The sequence below is a fragment of the Falco biarmicus genome, chromosome 7 (genome assembly GCF_023638135.1).
Source record: "Falco biarmicus isolate bFalBia1 chromosome 7, bFalBia1.pri, whole genome shotgun sequence".
In the NCBI taxonomy this organism is placed as follows: domain Eukaryota; kingdom Metazoa; phylum Chordata; class Aves; order Falconiformes; family Falconidae; genus Falco; species Falco biarmicus.
In genome coordinates, this window is record NC_079294.1 from 66,316,381 (window position 1) to 66,333,152 (window position 16,772).

The 16,772-nt window shown below is 48.1% G+C and overlaps 2 protein-coding genes across 13 annotated transcripts in view; one reads left to right on the forward strand and one right to left on the reverse strand.

The window, feature by feature from the left end:
• MEF2A (myocyte enhancer factor 2A) overlaps positions 1-4,513 on the forward strand; it is a 92,896-nt gene extending 88,383 nt beyond the window's left edge. For all 9 annotated transcript variants that reach the window (XM_056344908.1, XM_056344900.1, XM_056344902.1 and 6 more), the window contains one exon: positions 412-4,513. In XM_056344908.1, the coding sequence (XP_056200883.1) occupies positions 412-775 (364 nt within the window). In that variant the 3' untranslated portion in view covers positions 776-4,513. The remainder of the gene's footprint in view (positions 1-411) is intronic.
• Positions 4,514-4,601: 88 nt separating this feature from the next.
• On the reverse strand, positions 4,602-13,824 carry LYSMD4 (LysM domain containing 4). Of its 4 annotated transcripts, none has more exons than XM_056344911.1 (4): positions 13,769-13,824; positions 11,905-12,189; positions 7,467-7,815; positions 4,602-5,146 (listed from the first exon to the last, which is right to left on the reverse strand). In XM_056344911.1, the coding sequence occupies exons 2-4, from the start codon at positions 12,172-12,174 to the stop codon at positions 4,935-4,937; spliced, it is 831 nt and encodes a 276-aa protein (XP_056200886.1). In that variant the 5' UTR covers positions 12,175-12,189; positions 13,769-13,824; the 3' UTR covers positions 4,602-4,934. The 4 variants fall into 4 exon arrangements, with proteins under 4 accessions (XP_056200886.1, XP_056200887.1, XP_056200885.1 ...); XM_056344912.1 differs by having other exon boundaries at positions 13,800-13,823; XM_056344910.1 differs by lacking the exon at positions 13,769-13,824 and adding an exon at positions 13,004-13,696.
• Between the last annotated feature and the right edge of the window lie 2,948 nt (positions 13,825-16,772).

The following is a 16,772-nucleotide window of genomic DNA, read 5'->3' on the forward strand; positions in this document are numbered from 1 at the left end:
CGGCACCAGGGAACGTGTAGCACGGGACCATTTTAATTTCTGTGTGCTGGAGACAGCGCGTTGCCTTTCAGGTTTGCTCCTCGGTTGCGGAAGCGTTTGTGTTTAGTGTTGTGCGTCCCTTCTGTCGGTTCAGTGCTCAAGCGGTGTCCCTGCCCGCCCAGCTGCTTACAGAGGAAGCACCTGAAATGTTTGGGAATGGGAAATGTTTCTGTTTGTTCTTAACGTCTAAATGCAGTTCAGGCCTTTTAATTAATGCTTTTTTCAACTTTGTTTCTATACCTCAGTAAGTTGCATTTATTTACATACTCATTTTGAGGGTGTCAAACCACGAGACCACAAAAATGTGAATTGTCACTTGCTTTTCCTTTTGTGTGTTTTCTTATTTCTGCCTTTTGGTTTTCTTTTTCCCAGTACTGGCAGCCAGCTATCTCAGGGTTCAAATTTATCCATTAATACCAACCAAAACATCAACATAAAATCTGAACCAATTTCACCTCCCCGGGACCGTGTAACTCCCTCTGGGTTCCCGCAGCAGCAGCCGCAGCCGCAGCCACAGCCACCGCAGCAGCAGCAGCAGCAGCAGCAGTCGCGGCAGGAGATGGGTCGCTCTCCTGTTGACAGCCTCAGCAGCTCCAGCAGCTCCTATGATGGCAGCGACCGGGAAGACCCGCGGAGCGATTTCCATTCACCTGTCGTGCTGGGAAGGCCGCCGAATGCAGAAGATAGAGAGAGTCCGTCGGTAAAACGAATGAGGATGGACACGTGGGTGACATAAACTCGCAGTGTTGCCTCTCCAGTTTTGTGTTCTCAAAATGAACTGTCCTGACATATCTAAATTTATAAATAAGGACATAAGTATATTTATATGTATATACATACGTGCATATATATATCTTCACATGCATATATATGTGCTAGTGTGTGTAGCATACACAAAATCATCAGGCACTTATGACAAACTTCTTGTATAGCTGCAGATGTCCCATGGTAAAACGTAACAGAACAATCCTATAGGTATTGATCTAGTCTGGCACTTACCTGGACTTGTTGTTTTAATAATATAACCTGTTTTGCAAAGAAACGTTGTACCCGCATTATAATCCTACCACACTAGATTGCAGAAACCAAGAGGGCTCGCCTGTAGTAATGTCCCTGTGTGTTTTATTCAAGCTGTATGGTTACTTGTAGTTAAGAAATAATGCTTTGTAGCAGCAGAGCAGTAGAAAAGCAGGAAGAAGAAAGCAATACTGTACATAAAATGACCTTTATATTACCCAACCTGGCATGGGTCTCTATTGCAGAGGGTGCATGGAGAAGGGCTGATGCTATAAGAAATAAATAAAATAAAAAACCACAAAAACAAAAACCCTGTTTTGCACGTGCAAAAAAAAATAGTGTATTGGGTCAAAGAAGTGATTTTTTTAACGAGTGAAAGAGAGACATAGAGAACTCGCATGAAATATTCAGAAAATATTAGCCTAGAAAATAGAACGTTAACAAAATAAAATTAATATATTAAGTTATAATTGGAATATGTTTGACAAATTTGTTTTTACGTTCATACCTTTGAAAAATATAGAAACGGATTTTAGCTCATGTATATTTTATATTAAAGAAAACAATACCCTAATGAATTGAAGACTATATATAAAGTTATATACAGTACTTTTGAACACATTCTGCTATGAATTATTTATATAAGCCAAAGCTGTATGTTGTAGCTTTTTTGTAGAGTATAGTTTTATCTTATTTTGACTTTCTAGTTTTTGCTTTCAAAGATGAAAAGGAAAAACTTGCAGGCGGAACCTTGGGGGAAAAATAAGCCATGAACACTTATATGTAAATTTAAATTTGAGCCAAACTCTTTGTGTATATAGCATCCTAAATATATTATCACCTTTGGTGTAAGTACCTATGTATTGTACGTTCACCAGATTAAAAAGTATATTTTTGTGGATTGACGCCAACTTGAAAAAAGGCGAGGTCCTTATTAAGTAGAGTATTCACTGTTTAATATTTACTATTTTGTTAAATATACTGTACTTTCTTTGGATTTTAATTATTATTAATATTATTATCCAGATTTTTCAGAGGGTGTATAAAGGGGTCGTCCCCCTCACTGGTGGTGAATGTGTGCCGTTAAATTGTAATCTCTGTGCTGTATGGTTAAGCTTCATTATACATTTTATATATATGTATATAAATAGCAAAGTGGCAAAAAAAAAAAATCCGGTGTTAAGTTCATCCTGCATAAATATAAAAAATCTGTTACAACACATTTTAAGGCATCATTTTAAAGCTGCCTCTTCTGAGGAGGAAAAAAAAAAAAAAAGTGGAAAAACTTGACCTAATTTCTCATGATAGGGAACCAACACATATCAGATGAGCACGGGAGGTTTTTTAAGTTGGTAAGTGGTTTGGGATAAAAGCCTGAGCCTCGGCCCTGCGTTTGCCGCTTCCGTCACAGGCAGCGAGGAACGCGGAGCCCCTTTGTGCTGCCCGAGCAGGCTGGGGGACGGTTTGATTGTGGACGCGGTTGGGTGGGTGATGTCCCTTGCGCAGTCTGGCTGTGTCCCAGCGAGGAGGAGGAGGAGGAGGAGGAAGGCAGTGGGGCAGCACCAGCTCCCCCCGTCGCTCCTAGGCCTGGCCCACGCCAGCCCCGTGCTGGGGCAGAAGGCGGGTGTGAGCAGCGGTGTCAGAGCCAGACGCGGAGCCGGCTCAGGCCAGCCCGGCGCGGTGGCCGGGGGCGCGGAGGGAGCGCTCTGGCCTGATCAGACTCCAGGCCCTTGCCCTGCCCTCTGCTCGCCCCACACACCGGCGGCGGGCGTTTGTGCTGGGGACTAAATTAACAGAGATGACTACAGCTGACTGCTGGTTCTGGTTCTGGGGGAAGAAACTACACTGCTCTTGTATTATCCAAAGTCCTTTAAAGTTATCCCTGGTATTTATTAAATTTTTGCTTGGGCTTTAATTTTTTTTTTAATTTAAAAATAACTATCACTTGATACTGTAACCAAGAAGTGTGAGAATTGGAAAGCCAAGGGGGGACGGCCCTCTGCTCAGCCCCTTGCTGCAGTCCGTACCGCCAGCCCAGCCCCCTCGCCTGCTGTCACGGCGCCTTTACAAGACACGCAGGTCCCGTTCCAGCCTCGCCCTCCATCTCCTGGGGGCAGTTCCTGGGTCACAGCCGCAGAGGGAAGGGCGACTCCTCCTCATGGCAACTATTCCCGCAGCGACCGAATTCACTTACCACCTCAGAGAACCTGTTCATGCTCTGAAAAGCTATGTGATTTTTTCATTATTTATGCACATATATGAACTTTGCTGTACATCTGAGTGGGAGTTCTGCATTCACATTTACTGTCTATTTTCTTGTGTGCCTTATAAGATGGCTTTGCTGACTGTATCTCAATAGTCTTTATTTCTATGCAGGTTTTTAAACAGTACTATTACTGTTTTCTTAAAGAAAAAAGCTACGTAAGGGTTAGAGTTTGTATTGAAATTGCACCGATGAGCTAAAAAAAACCGACCAACAAATAAATGATGGGTTCTTAAGAACTGCTCACGGGACTGTTCACGTTGCCCCAGACCCTCCAGCGGACTCGGCAGAACAAGCCTTTCCACAGCCCTGCGGCATCGGGGCCAGACTCATGCCGTTGAATAAATGGGAATCCTGATTTTTAATAACAAGCACCTAACTTTGGAACATACTTTTTTAGGAATTGTAAAAATGTTTTATAAAAATGAAATAATGACATAGCACAGGTATTTCAACAGGTAAAAAGATACTTTTTTAAATTAACAATACTGAATGAAGTTGCAAGTGGATCCAATCCTAGTCTGAACCCATTCAGGTCTGAATGATTTAAGATTTTTATCTCTGTTGTGACAAATCACCTCTCCATCTTCGAGCTCTCACTATAGTATTTAAAAATACACGTTATCAGGGATTCGTCAGAGACAAATGCTTTAGCCTTTCCTTTCACTTAAAGGACACTAATGCATCAGAAACTTGCGAATTACTGTGCGCACAAGAAATACATAGTAAATAAGGAACAAAATAACTCCTAACAATTGATCATGGGAAGAAGTTAAATTAGAATGTGAAAGAAAGACTTAACAAATGTAAACATTTAAATCTTAGTAGAAACTTTCTTCACTTTGCTGTGCAAGAGAACACTGCTTTGCTATATTTAAAATGGCTTTTTTAAAAGAGATTTATGTATTTGGTAAATGTTTGTAGTCAACAGTTCACAAAGAAGCTGTTCACGGTTTAATGATGATAAGCCGTTTGGCGGCACAAGCTGGACTTTGTTGCCATCCTTGAGACGAATCTTTTAAGAAAAAAATAAGTTAATCTCAATTTTTTTCCCTGAATGTGTTGTTTTTTCTTCAATATACAATAAATATTCTAGTGAACTTTTTATCAAATGGTTAAGAAAATGCTAGAGGTTGTTGTAAAATATTTGTATCCTGCATTCACTAAAGTAAAGATACTGGCTTTTACTGTGTACTCCAGCCTCTCTCGTATTTGCACGGCCCGTGTTCCTGTTGCGTTCGCCCATCTTTTGCCCCCTCGCCAGGTACCTGAAACACTCGTTGAGTTCCCTTGTGCAGTACCAGCTTTACGGTTCTTCTAACCAACACGGATTTTGGGGGCTCCATACACTGGCTCCGTTCCCGTTCTGAACCAACGCTCTGTAAGAACCTTACTACAGAACACTTCCAGGCATCTGCAGAACGCCCCGGGTAAATCCAGCGGGTCAGCTGAAGGCCAGACCTTCTCTGCCTGCCCCGCTCCACTGCCTTTGCTGCCGCGGCTTCTGGTGCTTGCCGCAAGCGCTGCAGCAGGCCAGGCAGCGGGATGAGTGCAGGGACGCGGTGAGGTGGCTGAGGGCCCAGCGGCAGGGCCCCGCTCCCAGTGCCACTCTGCCTCAGAGGCCACAGCTCTGCACTTTGAAACCGGCCACACTGAACCGGCGCTGCCCCCACGCGTACTGTGGGGCGCCGGAGCATCTTTCACCTGAGAAAAGTCCCTGCAGAGAAAGGTGTTCCCAGCTTCCGCTCCGTCTGGTGTGGGGTGGGCGTGCGGCAAGGCGCTCGGCTTTCCAGGGGAAGTGCTCAGCTGCGCGACAGCGGAGTCTCCCTGTGGTAACAAAAAAGCACAAGCCGGGGGTAGGTGGTGCTCCTAGTGCTTTTATTTAATTTTGCTTTATTTAAAAATGTAATAATGCCCCCCCCACCCCAAACAAAGATACATTTCCTTCATAGAAGAAAAATAGAAATTTTTGTTCAGTACAAGATACTTTAGAGACCTCGTTTACAAAATTAGGTTCCCCCAGGCTTTCCTGAGTACTATTTTTGATGGGTGCAGAAAACACAGGGTGTCATTACACCATCGCCTGGCTCTGGCTCCGCCTGCTTGGCCAGCTGTGCCTCACGGCCCTGGAGCCACCTCAGTCCCTTTTTCCCTGTCCCATGCGGGTGCTCGTCCGCAGGCCAGGAGGTGGGCGCAGCTGTACGACAGGAGCTTGTGCCACAGCTCTCGCCCTGCGCCACCTTCGCTCACAAAGCCACAAGCAACAAGACCCCCCAGAAACCAAACCAGCCCCTCCCAAATCCCGAGGCAGCACTGCCCTGGCCTCGCAAAAGGCGGCTCTGGCCAGGCTGCGGCCCCGCTGGTGGGGCAGGCCGGCTGCGTGGGGCAGGGCCCTGTGCTTTCTGTAGGCAGCGGGGACGCCAGTGTGTGGGGCAGAAGGGCCACTGCAGTGCGAGCGAGCGATGGCTTCAGCCACCTGCCCACGCGCTCTACCCTCAGCCTGGGGCGGATGGCAGCTGCCGGCTGAGCGGCAGCAGAGCCCCAGGCGCCCAGGAACGGGCCGGGGCCCTCACCACAATGGCACGCCGCTCTCAGCTGGCTGCTGTCGCCATTGGGCCTCACCCCGTCCCTGGCCGAGTTTCACACCACCACGCTCCCAAACGCCTTGGCAGGTGGCTCTAGGACAGCCATTACCTCTGCCCGCAGTCCCTGAATTAAATTTCAGAGGCAAATTCTTCTCTGCAGCAAAGCTCCCTCCCCCAGGCCTCAGCTTCTGCTCACTTCTAGCACGTAGCGTTGATTGACTCAGCCCAAACCACATGGGCCTCAGGCTGACCGACATCCCAGGACACCTCGAGCCACTGACGCATCACTGGACTTCCCTACGCAAACGTCAGCAGTTCACCAAAACGTTTAACGCTCTGCAGCCTCCCAGCCCCACCCTCTGAAGGATTCCTTCCTGGACCTTGCAATTAAACGCCATTTGGCAACACTCTCAGGTGAAGACAACAAACAAGGAAACTCAAGTCCATGACTGGAACCGAGTGTTTGAGATGCACCATTATGGATTATTATTACTTTTAAAAAAACCTTAACACCAGCTAGACCTCCCCCCAGCAAACGAGCCTTTCAGAGGCGCATACCACAGGCCGAACCCTACTCTCACCTCCTCCTCCAGTGCTCTCTGGCCACCCGTGGTCGCACTGACGTATTGGCCCTGGACAAGCAGCACCCTGGCGAAAGCACGATTCTGCACTGAGCTCTGCCTGCAGAGACACTGGATTTCAAGAGAAGTCTCTGAAGACTGCATCGAGGGGAAGAGGTCTGGGCTCACCCTTCACAGCGGTGGGCTTGAAGCACCCTAATAAACACAGCTTAAACACCTGCCCAAAAGGACGAAAAGGTGAGGTGCTGCCAGCATCCTCCTGCCGTGGCACACTTAGTGTGACACACTAGAAGTCACCGCCATCTTAGGCTTAAGTATGCCAAAACTGCCACAGTCTGAAAAAGATAAAAATGACAGTTTGGAGAAAAAGAAGAATCCCCGCTTCTACTCTAAGCATGAAGCATTTTCTCAAACCACCACCAGCCCCCAGCTTTCCCATCACATTAATACTGCACTCTTCATCTCAGCAGCAAAGGATCTGCTTCAGACAAGCCATAAATACCTGAAGCAATCAAGATGAGTGAATTGCTACAAAATACTTTCCCTCAACAAGAGTTCATGAATGTTAAGCCACCTGCCTGATGATATTTACAAGCAACAAAGCATCCTTATTTTTCTGTAAAAATCACCTCACCTCACTTTCAGTCAAGTTTGGGATTACAACATCAGCTACTTATAAAAATACTCTGTATTGTTATGCCCCTGAATGCACTCGAGTCAGTCACTGACGTACGGGCTTCAGTGCTGGGAGGACAGGCTGTTTGGCTGCTGCTCCCCTTTAGGATTTTTTTTCTACAGCTGAGCTTTGTGGTAATTTCCCTTCCAATCCATCTGTTGAAATATCTGAGGTTAGCATAGTGTTGGAGGTATGGGCCACCAGGCCTTGTGTTTTAAAATAGATGATATAAAATACTGGCAGGACAATTCCTATCAGGAGCATAATAAAAACTGCGTTCCACCACTGGATTCCACAGTCCGCACCATTACTGGTCTCCTGCTTCCCCAACTCAGGCGGCGGCCTCTCCAGCGCTTCCATGCAGTACTCTGTGTTTAGCTGGACCTCCGCCTGCACTGCGTCCTGAATGTTCTTGTCAATCCCCCTGAAGTAGTCGCTCAGGTGCCTGCCGTCAGCAGAGCTGCTCACACCGTCATCAGGCTCTGGCAAGTCCAAAACCGTCAGGCCGGTCTGGGAGGGCGCAGTTGGGAGCGGCTTTAGCTCTCTGCCGTTCTCCGTTAACAGCCCATGGGGCTTCACGGGGATCTTGATGGACTTCAGTGCATACAAGTCCTGCTCCCGGATGAAGTTGTTGACGCGTTTGATATCTGCAACCTACAGAACCCAAAAAGGACACGAGTATTAGTGTAGGGCAACCCACTACCGAAGCAGGAAGGAGCTACAGAACTAGTGTTGCAAGCAGCCGTCAGGAAACAGAAGCAAGCCCTGGCTGCAAGTGGTTTAGTGTTTTGCAGAGACGTCCCGGCTGTTGCGGGGACCTTCCAGGTCCTGCAGGATAGAGACAGTCCCCTATTAAACCCGTGTATAACCTGCTCTAGCGCTCCCGTCTCTCTCATACGCTGTATTTTGCTTAGCACTGTTTTTCTTCCCTTTTGCTTTCTTTACCGTTCGCTCACCTACTTTCTAATCCAAGTTAAGGCAAGAAAAGCCTTCAGAACATGTTCCTTTTTAAAACAGTTTTCATACCTTGAATAACACTCAAGTGTTTAAGGTGAGAGGACAACACCAGTACAAGCAAGCAAAACCCTCCCCCGTGCTCAGAAAGTGATTTTGGAATGAACAGAGCTCTGTCTTCAGAGCACACTGCAGCCTGCAAAGCAAGATCACAGCCTGGAAGAGAGCAGGCGAGCATCTCTCCCACACAGGCATGAGCATCCCTCGCTCTTGTTCCCAAGCACCACCCCTCTCCTGCATGACAGCAGCTCCCCACAGCTCATTTCTCCACAGTTGGTACAGGCTCCTGCTGAAGGTAGCTTCAGGCAATAATCTCCGTGCATCTGTGATCATCTTTGGTGGTTCGTGTGGAGGGCTCCCATCTGTGACCGGTATTCCCACCCAGCTTGGGGATGCCAATAGCAGTAAGAGCAAGAAAGAACACACCATATGTACAGCATAAGTCACAAGGACAGCTGGTATTAAAGAAGAGACAGAGACAAGGCAGAGTTTCTCTGTTTAATGTTAAATGAAGAGAAGACAGCTTAATACAGTGTCCACTCACAACCACCTAATAAGTAAGTACATGAACTTCTCAGTTGCCCTGAATCCTCTGTCAAATAAAATGGACTGTCAGCATGTGCAAGGAGCTCTCCAAAGCATCCAAAGAGACATGGAAGAACCTCGAAGGAAAGGCTGGAGGACACAAACCAAAGAGAACAGCAAGACCCCAAACCAAAGAGAAAGGCAACATGAACAGGTTAACCACCTCTGACAGATCATACACAAGAGAGACAGAACGAGGACTGCACTTTTGCAGAAAGTTTTAATTTGTTCTTTTAGAAATCTAGTAAATTACTGTACAAACTGCATTCACTGCACACTCACAAGCCTCAGGCTACCAATGAAACAGGGGAACTAAAAATAAGAAACCAAGAAAGCACTTCCTAAGCAAGCGTGTAAGTGCCATCAGCGCTAACACCACTGATAGTTCAGGGCAAAGATCTCCTTTTAAAGGACAACACATGAATACACCAGAAGGGAGCCTGAACATCTCCCTCCCCATTGCCAACACGTGTTCAGGACTACTTGCAGGCTGCGCTGCTGCCAGGAGCAGGGCGGGGTGCCACCCCCCAGCAGCACAGAGGTGTCAAGGGAACAGCCATCCCTGCTGCCCTGCAGGGACTTCCTAGGGGAGAGAGGAGCTGCCTCTGGCATCAGATCTTCCAGCCCATACACGCTGACAGGGAACCACACATCGAGCTCATCTACCGTGCAGTCCCTGAAAGGTGGCAAGTCTGCCACATGGCAGCCAGAAAGCCAGACTCTGCTGAAAGGTAGAGATGAATGCCTGAATCTCACGCTTACTCTGCAAAGCTTGAGAAATCTGAAAATGGGACCTTTAACCAAGTTCCTAATCTGGTGCCCCTGAGGCAAAAGGAATCCTCAGTTGCCGGTTCAGACTCCTCACAGCTTGTCCCAGTGTAACGTCAGGACTTACACCCTGCAAAATAATTTAGTTATGAAATAACAATCTCACCCAAAGCCTCCTAACTGAGGTGGTGCTTCAATTTTTGGTTTTGTTCCAATGGAAACAAATTATCGGGATAGTAAATATCCCCTGCAGTGTCTCCAATGAAACATGGTAATGTTGTGCTAAGGCTCTAGAAACAGAAAGTGGAGCAGCACTCACGCAGAAACAACAAACAAAGCTGATGGGAAGCATGCAAGCTGCACAAGCCATTTAGGCTTATTTTCTGTACTAATTTTTTTGGCTGCAGTGAGCTCCTCTTGTCCCAGCTAAGAACAATGCCAAAAGCAGGCCAGGACTATAAATGGTCAAGAGTAAAAATGATAATTTTGAAGTGCTTTGCATCTCTGCCAATTTATCTGTAGCGCACACAAAGCTGTTTGTTGCACTGTCTCAATACTCCCACCCTCAAGTCGACCCTGACCATTCCAAAACGAACAGCAAGTTCTTACTGATTTCAAGAAGCTCTTCCTGGATTTTTTTTAAACACAGTTGCATGTATTTGTGGCTACGAATCTTGTGCAAGCAAAATAACAATACATGAAAATTGATCAGTGCCAGTCTGTAAACAGACAAATACATGAATCTCCAATAAGGACTTCTGTACCCCTTCAATTTAACCAGAGCAGGTCAGAAATACCCCTTCTGGGAGAGAGGGAGGCAGCAGGACAGTTTTTTTCCTGTGGGAGGAGAACACTGACTACCTAGTCCTTCCCCATTAGTTTGCTTTCCCCACCAGACAAGGCCAGCTGCCTTGGGCAGGCCAGCTGCCTTGGGCAGGCCAGGCAGAGTAAATCCACCTGTACCTGCGAGGGCTGAAAGGCTCCAGGAGCCAGGCAGCAGAGAAGGCAGCTGAACAGCCACGGCTGGGACAGGCCCGAGTCCTCCTGAGTTACTGTACAGGGGGAACAGCAGGATTTTTCATGCCATAAACCAAAGGAGTTGTTTAGAATCTTCCTCCTTGGAGTTCACTGAACTGCTGGGATTCTGCATAAGTGGCAAGAACAACACAATTGCTGCAGCTTAGAGATGTGCATACAGTCACAACTATGAAGTCAACCGCTGCAGCCGAGTTCTCAGGCTTTGCTGGTGCCAATCAAGGCCTATTCAAGACCTACCAGACTTGCTTCTTCACACGCATCAGGCTTGTCAGCAGAACCTAGAAGGATTTCTTTTTTGTTTTGTTTTTGTTTCTAAGGGAATGGGAGGGGAGGAGAGGAATTGTCGCAATTCCTTTAAGCCCTCTTGCTTCAGCTGCACCACACAGCTGTTGTGTTGTTAAGCAAGACAGACTGCAATAGTATTGCAGCGGTTGAGCCAGTACTGTATCATTATCCCCATTCAGGTCACTGTCCAATTGTTTGCATCACGGAACTTTTTAATCACAGTCTAGCTTGCAGATAAAGGAGGCTCTAAAAATACAGCTTTAACTGCTAAACGACGGGGTACTTCTAATATTCAGATCAGGTAATTAAACTTTTCAACAGTTTTTCTATCAAGCACTCTGCTTTGGAACAAAGGGAACATATTTTGTACTATGTTCCAGCTCCAGAGAAAATTCACCGTGCACATGCGCTCCCTTCTGCCTGCAGACGGCTGAACCACACATGCTTCTGGGTAGGACAGCAACAATGAAAACCCATACGCACGGACAGCACCTGGAGTCTGGGACCTGAACTTCAGCACCTCTTCTTCTCCAAGTCCACCCGTTAAGACTCGGGCCTTCCTTGCAATATGTAAACTCATACCTTTTGAGAAATAAATGAAAACAAACCAAAACCAAACCAGACCACACCAGAGTGACACTTCTTTGTATTGTTCAGCTTGTTTCAAAAACTGCATGCTCCTTGAGAGCAGGGCTCTGACCCTCACTTCTGTACTCAGCTTCTTAGTTTTTGCCCGCGCTTAAATAACCAAGTAGAAATCACAACTGCTACGCTGCACTTAGTCACTCAAATTAAGCAGGAAAGCAGGTCACACAGGGTGTGAGGTTGACAACACCTTCCTAAGCTGTCAGCTGAAGAAATCTTTTTGGGTTTTTTTTTTTTTATACCTTTCTCCAGCTCAGTTTTACCCAGATATTGACCATTCACGAAATACGTAGAGCAAACACTTGTCCGTGCCAAAAGTATTAGGAAACAGTGTGCCTTCCTTCTGGAAGCTAAGCTACACAGAAAACACCTCTGAAGTAATAAAACCCAACCAGAGACAGCTCTTACTTTACAACCATACTGCAAGGCTAGCTTGTTAAGATTATCATCCTCTGTAATCTCTCGTTCCAGAAGTACCACATCTCCAGCTCTGTCCTGAGAAGTGCTGCATCGCTGCTGCTCCTTGCCTCTTGGTCGCAATTCCATAACATTGAGTTCCTCCTCTGACTCTTCCGAATCAGACTGGCCATTGGGAAACACATACACCTGCCTGCCTGGGTAATTATGGATGGTGACAGGAGCCTGGAAGGATCTTGTCCGGCTCTCATTCAGCCTCATCTTTTATACCAGCACCTGGAAAAAAATCAGAAAACAAAACCCAAAAAATTTTGAATTTCCTTAATACCAGTGTTTATTTCTTAGCATGTAAGATTTGGGAGAATGGGCAAAAGCACAGTAGTTGCATGTGTGCGCACACACACAAAACTCTCCTTCTACCCAGACCTTCTCAGGGACATATCCAAAAGATGCCATTCTAACAGCAATGACAGAAATATTAAAAGGTTATGTACACAAACTTCAACAATGGGTATATTATTTTCAAACCTTTTTTTGTCTACCTGTGGACAAACCACTACATAACACTACTTTGCTATATATCTTAAATGTTACTTTCTGTAATTTCATAAAAAAAGGCAGCAGAGTCACTTGAGCAAAGTATCTTTAATTAGGGTAAAAAAAAATCCATGGGACCGTATCAGCTCTCCTACCAATATGCATTAAAAACTGACCAAAATTGTCCTTTATATCATGATCCTTTCCAGAAGTACTTAATTTTCTACACTTTGAATCCACATTTTAATTTCAGGGAAATGTGGTTTTTTTTAAAAAAAAAAGAAAAGGACAGGTGAACCTACACTTAACTTCCACCTGAACAACTAGTCCACCTGAATGACTCTTGTACAAATGAGACCAGAACCTGCCCGAGCACTTTGTTCTAATTACTGCTAGACCTACAGCTGCAACTCATTTGGAATTTACTTCCCCCCCCCCGCCCTCCCCCAGCCCCTTCAATCCTCAATTCCACAATCTGTTGTCAGGGTCAGGTATAGGTAAAAAACCACCACGTTGTCAGGGAACTCCATTGACCCTAGTATTCTCAACTTACCCATACAGGATTCTCATGGTGAAACCACTACCATTTTATGGCATCTCATTAGTACTGAGCACATCATCCCCACACCGCAGGCTCACAGCTGTGCTAGAAGAGCTTAAAATTTAAGACTAGTTTCTCCCTGGGCAGTCCGGTGGGACACCTCTGCCTTTGAAGCTGTAAGCCAGGCGGCCTCCTCAGAAGGTGCTCCCCTGACACACTGCCTGCTTCTCCCCAGGGAGGGCCACTTTTCTCCAGCCCGGCTCTGGCCACCCCTACCCTAGCACCCTGGGGTCAGCCAGGCGGGGTGAGGGCCTGGCTCCTGCCCCGCACCGAACCGGGTGCCAGCAACCACAGGGCGGCCCGGGCCCGACCCCCCCCCCCCCCGCTTCGGCAGGGCAGAGGGGCACCCCGGCTGCGGGCTCGGGGGCCTCCTCAGGCCGCGGCCCGCCCGGAGCCTCACTCGGCCTCCGGGGGTCGGCCCGTCGCTCGCATCAACCCCGTGCCAGGGCGCCGCTCCCCCCAGCGCCTCACGCACCCGCCGCCCCCCTCAGCGCCTCAGGCACCCGGCGTCCAGCTCCCCTCAGCGCCTCAGGGGGGACCCCGCTCCCCTCAGCGCCTCAGGCACCCGGGGACCCCGCTCCCCTCAGCGTCCCAGGAACACGGGACCCGGTCCACGGTGAGTGGGCCCTGCCCCTCGCCCCTCAGACCCCGCGCCCCCAGGAGCGGCCGAGGCCTGTCCCCCGTGGCGGGCCCCGTCCCCAGCCCCCCTGCACTGACCCGCCGCTCGCCGGCCATCGGCCACACGCACCAACCTAACCCCGACTCTCCCCCAGCTCTCCTCCCATTGGCTAGAAGTGGCGAAAGGCGGGATCCTCAGCGCCGTCTGACCAATGGGCGGCGGCCAAGAGCGGTGGAGCGAGGTTGGTTGAGAGGTCAGCGCTGGAAGGCGTCGCGGGAGGGCGGGCCCCACTTAAAGGGCCCGCGCCCCCGGCCCGGGCGAGGCCTGTGCCCGGAGCACGCGCAGGGGCGGGCTGGCGGCGTGCACCCGGTAACATTCGTTGTACTCACCGTGACAACGTACATTGTACTGACTATAGGTACAGTTACAACAGAACTTCAGTTACTGCATTGCCAATATACCGATCACACACAGACGTAGATCCCTTCTCCCGCAACCCTGGCCCCGTTCCGGAGGAGCGAGCGCTGCCGGGGGGCTGCGGGGTCGCTGTGGGCCCCGGCCTGCACCCCTGGGCAGCGCAGGCCCCGCGCTGGCCGCTCCCCATGAAGGGCACTCCCCACTGGTATGTTTTCCATGGCCCATGCTGACTCATGGCTTATGTTTAAAGATCAAGCACGGGGCGATGTCTAACGAGTTCCGCATGCGAAGCTGCACGGGCTGGGGGCGGAGGGGAGAGATCGCCCATCGCCGGCTGCAGGCGTTAGCCAGACACCGCTGCCCAAGGGCTGGCGTGACGGTCTCGTGCGAGGGACGGCCCTGGGTTCGGTCGGAGGCATGAAGGGCTCTTGGCTCTGAAGGAGATGGACAAACCTACTTTTCAGTTAAATTAAAGCCAAGTGCCGTTTCCAGCTACGCCTTTGCCTTCCCTTGCGCAGCACAGGTGCTGCCGACAGGGAAGGCAAGAGGAGACAGTATTTCCCTCCAGCTCTTGCCACTGCTAGGTTAGATGCAACATCAGTTGACACGTCACATGTCAAGAGGAAGGAAGGCTCCCCAAGCATCGACATTATATTTTTTCAGCAACAGCCATTACTTCCTCACGGCTCACTTGCCCACACATCTTTGTGGGGCTGAGTGGTTTCGGCCGGGCTGGAAGGGTGGTGGGAGAGTGGCCAGGCAGGACTGCAGCTGAGCCCGGCTCCTCCGAGCAGCGAGCCAGCACCCCATCTCCCAGCAGGTATTGGAATTTCCTTCCCTCCATCCCTGGGCCAGCTTGTCTCATGAGCAGATGATTTTGAAGCTCAGCCAGCTTACATCCTTTTCTGACCCAATGGATGATGGATTCTGTGTGCTGGAGAGGGCTCTGCAAGTGTGGGGACTAGATGAGATGTGCCAAAATGCAGCCAACTGCTACATTCATCTGGAAACATGGGGGAAAAAACCAGACTTTGCTGACAAAGCTAACTCCAGGTTGGCTTACTTGTCCTTAACTTGCCATTTACTGCTTCTTGTTTTCCTAACTTTTAAAATATCAGGAAGAACTATTCATTGATCTCGTGGAAAAACAGCAGGAAATGTAGATGGGAAATTGCTTCATCCTCCAACTGAAAGATCCTTACAGATTCCCTATGAAAAAGTGGGTTTCTCCCAACTGTTGGGATGAAACAGCTGTTAAGAAAATCAAGCAAAAAAGCTTTTAAGAATCAGACTCAAAATCACTTCCCTTTTTGGATTTGTCTACACAAGTCATAAACATGGAAACACAGAAGTATTCAACTGGTGTCAATTGACTGCAAATAATTCAAGCTCATTCGTGCATTGGTACAGGCTGAGCTGGACATTTGCTTGTGGTCCTGTCCTGGAAGAAATGTGTGCAGTGTCCAGACTACGGAGCACAACATAACAGGTTATCTATCACCGAGATCTAAACATCCCACACAGACCAATCTGCAGGTTTCCTACTGTCTCTGATACATACTGACCCCTTTTCTGTCTGTCCAGAAAGTCTTCCAGCAGTCCTAATGGAGAAAGAATTAAAGCCTTAGAACAAAACACACCAATTTAGAGTCTTTCAGGCCTTCATCATCAAGTGGAAAGGACAGAAGAAAGGCCTATTTCAGTTCTTTGTTTGCCTTCGTAGGCACTTACATTGCCAGTTTGCTTCCTGTCTTTTATGGGAAATCAAAACAGTTCAGGATTTCTTTTCTAACCCTCTATGGAAGATTCTGCAGGGACCAACTCCGCACTAGTTCATGGAAAGGTCCTTCATCTTGCTTACTTCAAGGAACCTGACAAACAACTCTAGTGGTATCTACATAGGATTTGGATGGATCTTGACAAATTCATTTTAAGCAGGACTTGGTCCCAGTCCGTTCTCTGGTGGTTTCTTGACTTAAGGCATCCCACAGACATAAACCACCTCAGCAGTGTGGCAGCACTGTTTGCCGGCATGAGCAGGACCCCAGGTACCTGCTGCTGCTGTGGTCCCAGGTAATGACACTGCTTTCCCTCCCAGCAGTCTGTCTGCAATAAACTGATGCTGCAAAAGGATCATGGCCCCTGTGTGAATTACTGCTTTAAATGTGCAGCGTTCTTGAGCTAGAGGGCTTTACAAGATTCCTTTCATTGTGGCCTAAAATTCAAATGACAGATATGATGGGTTTTACCAGGCCTGAATAGGGAAATGGCAGAGAATTAGTGTCCGTTTTGAGCGCAGCCCTGCCGCTTCTACCCTCTGAGACACTCAACTATCGTATTTTACCTTGAAATACTATACTTGTTCTCACTTCAGCAAGAAATCTGCCTCTAGCAGAGTGGGATAATTTCACTATTAGGTAATTAATGCAACAAGGTTTTATTACACCGAAAAACGCACCACGACTGGAGGCTTTTCAGAATGTTTTAGATACCTATCTGCTTTTTCCAGGCTTTTTCAGGGTGAGCAGATACATCATTTCAGACTCCGCCTAGTGAACTGAGGGATGCGCCTGCTGAGCAGCTTTGTTACTGCAAATGTTACTGCTTCCCAGTGGCCTCGCCATGCTGCAGCTCAGCTGATGCAAACTGTGGTCAGTATGAAGAATATGTTAATGCTTAACAAGA

What these genes read in the sequence shown, in the direction of transcription:
- LYSMD4 (XM_056344911.1), bottom strand. Translation starts at nt 12,174, where the DNA reads ATGAGGCTGAATGAGAGCCGGACAAGATCCTTCCAGGCTCCTGTCACC. An exon ending in CCTTGCAGTATGGTTGTAAA is followed by an intron (nt 7,816 to 11,904) that starts GTAAGAGCTGTC and finishes TGGGTTCTGTAG; the next exon opens with GTTGCAGATATCAAACGCGT. An exon ending in GAAGCAGGAGACCAGTAATG is followed by an intron (nt 5,147 to 7,466) that starts GTGCGGACTGTG and finishes TTGTTACCACAG; the next exon opens with GGAGACTCCGCTGTCGCGCA.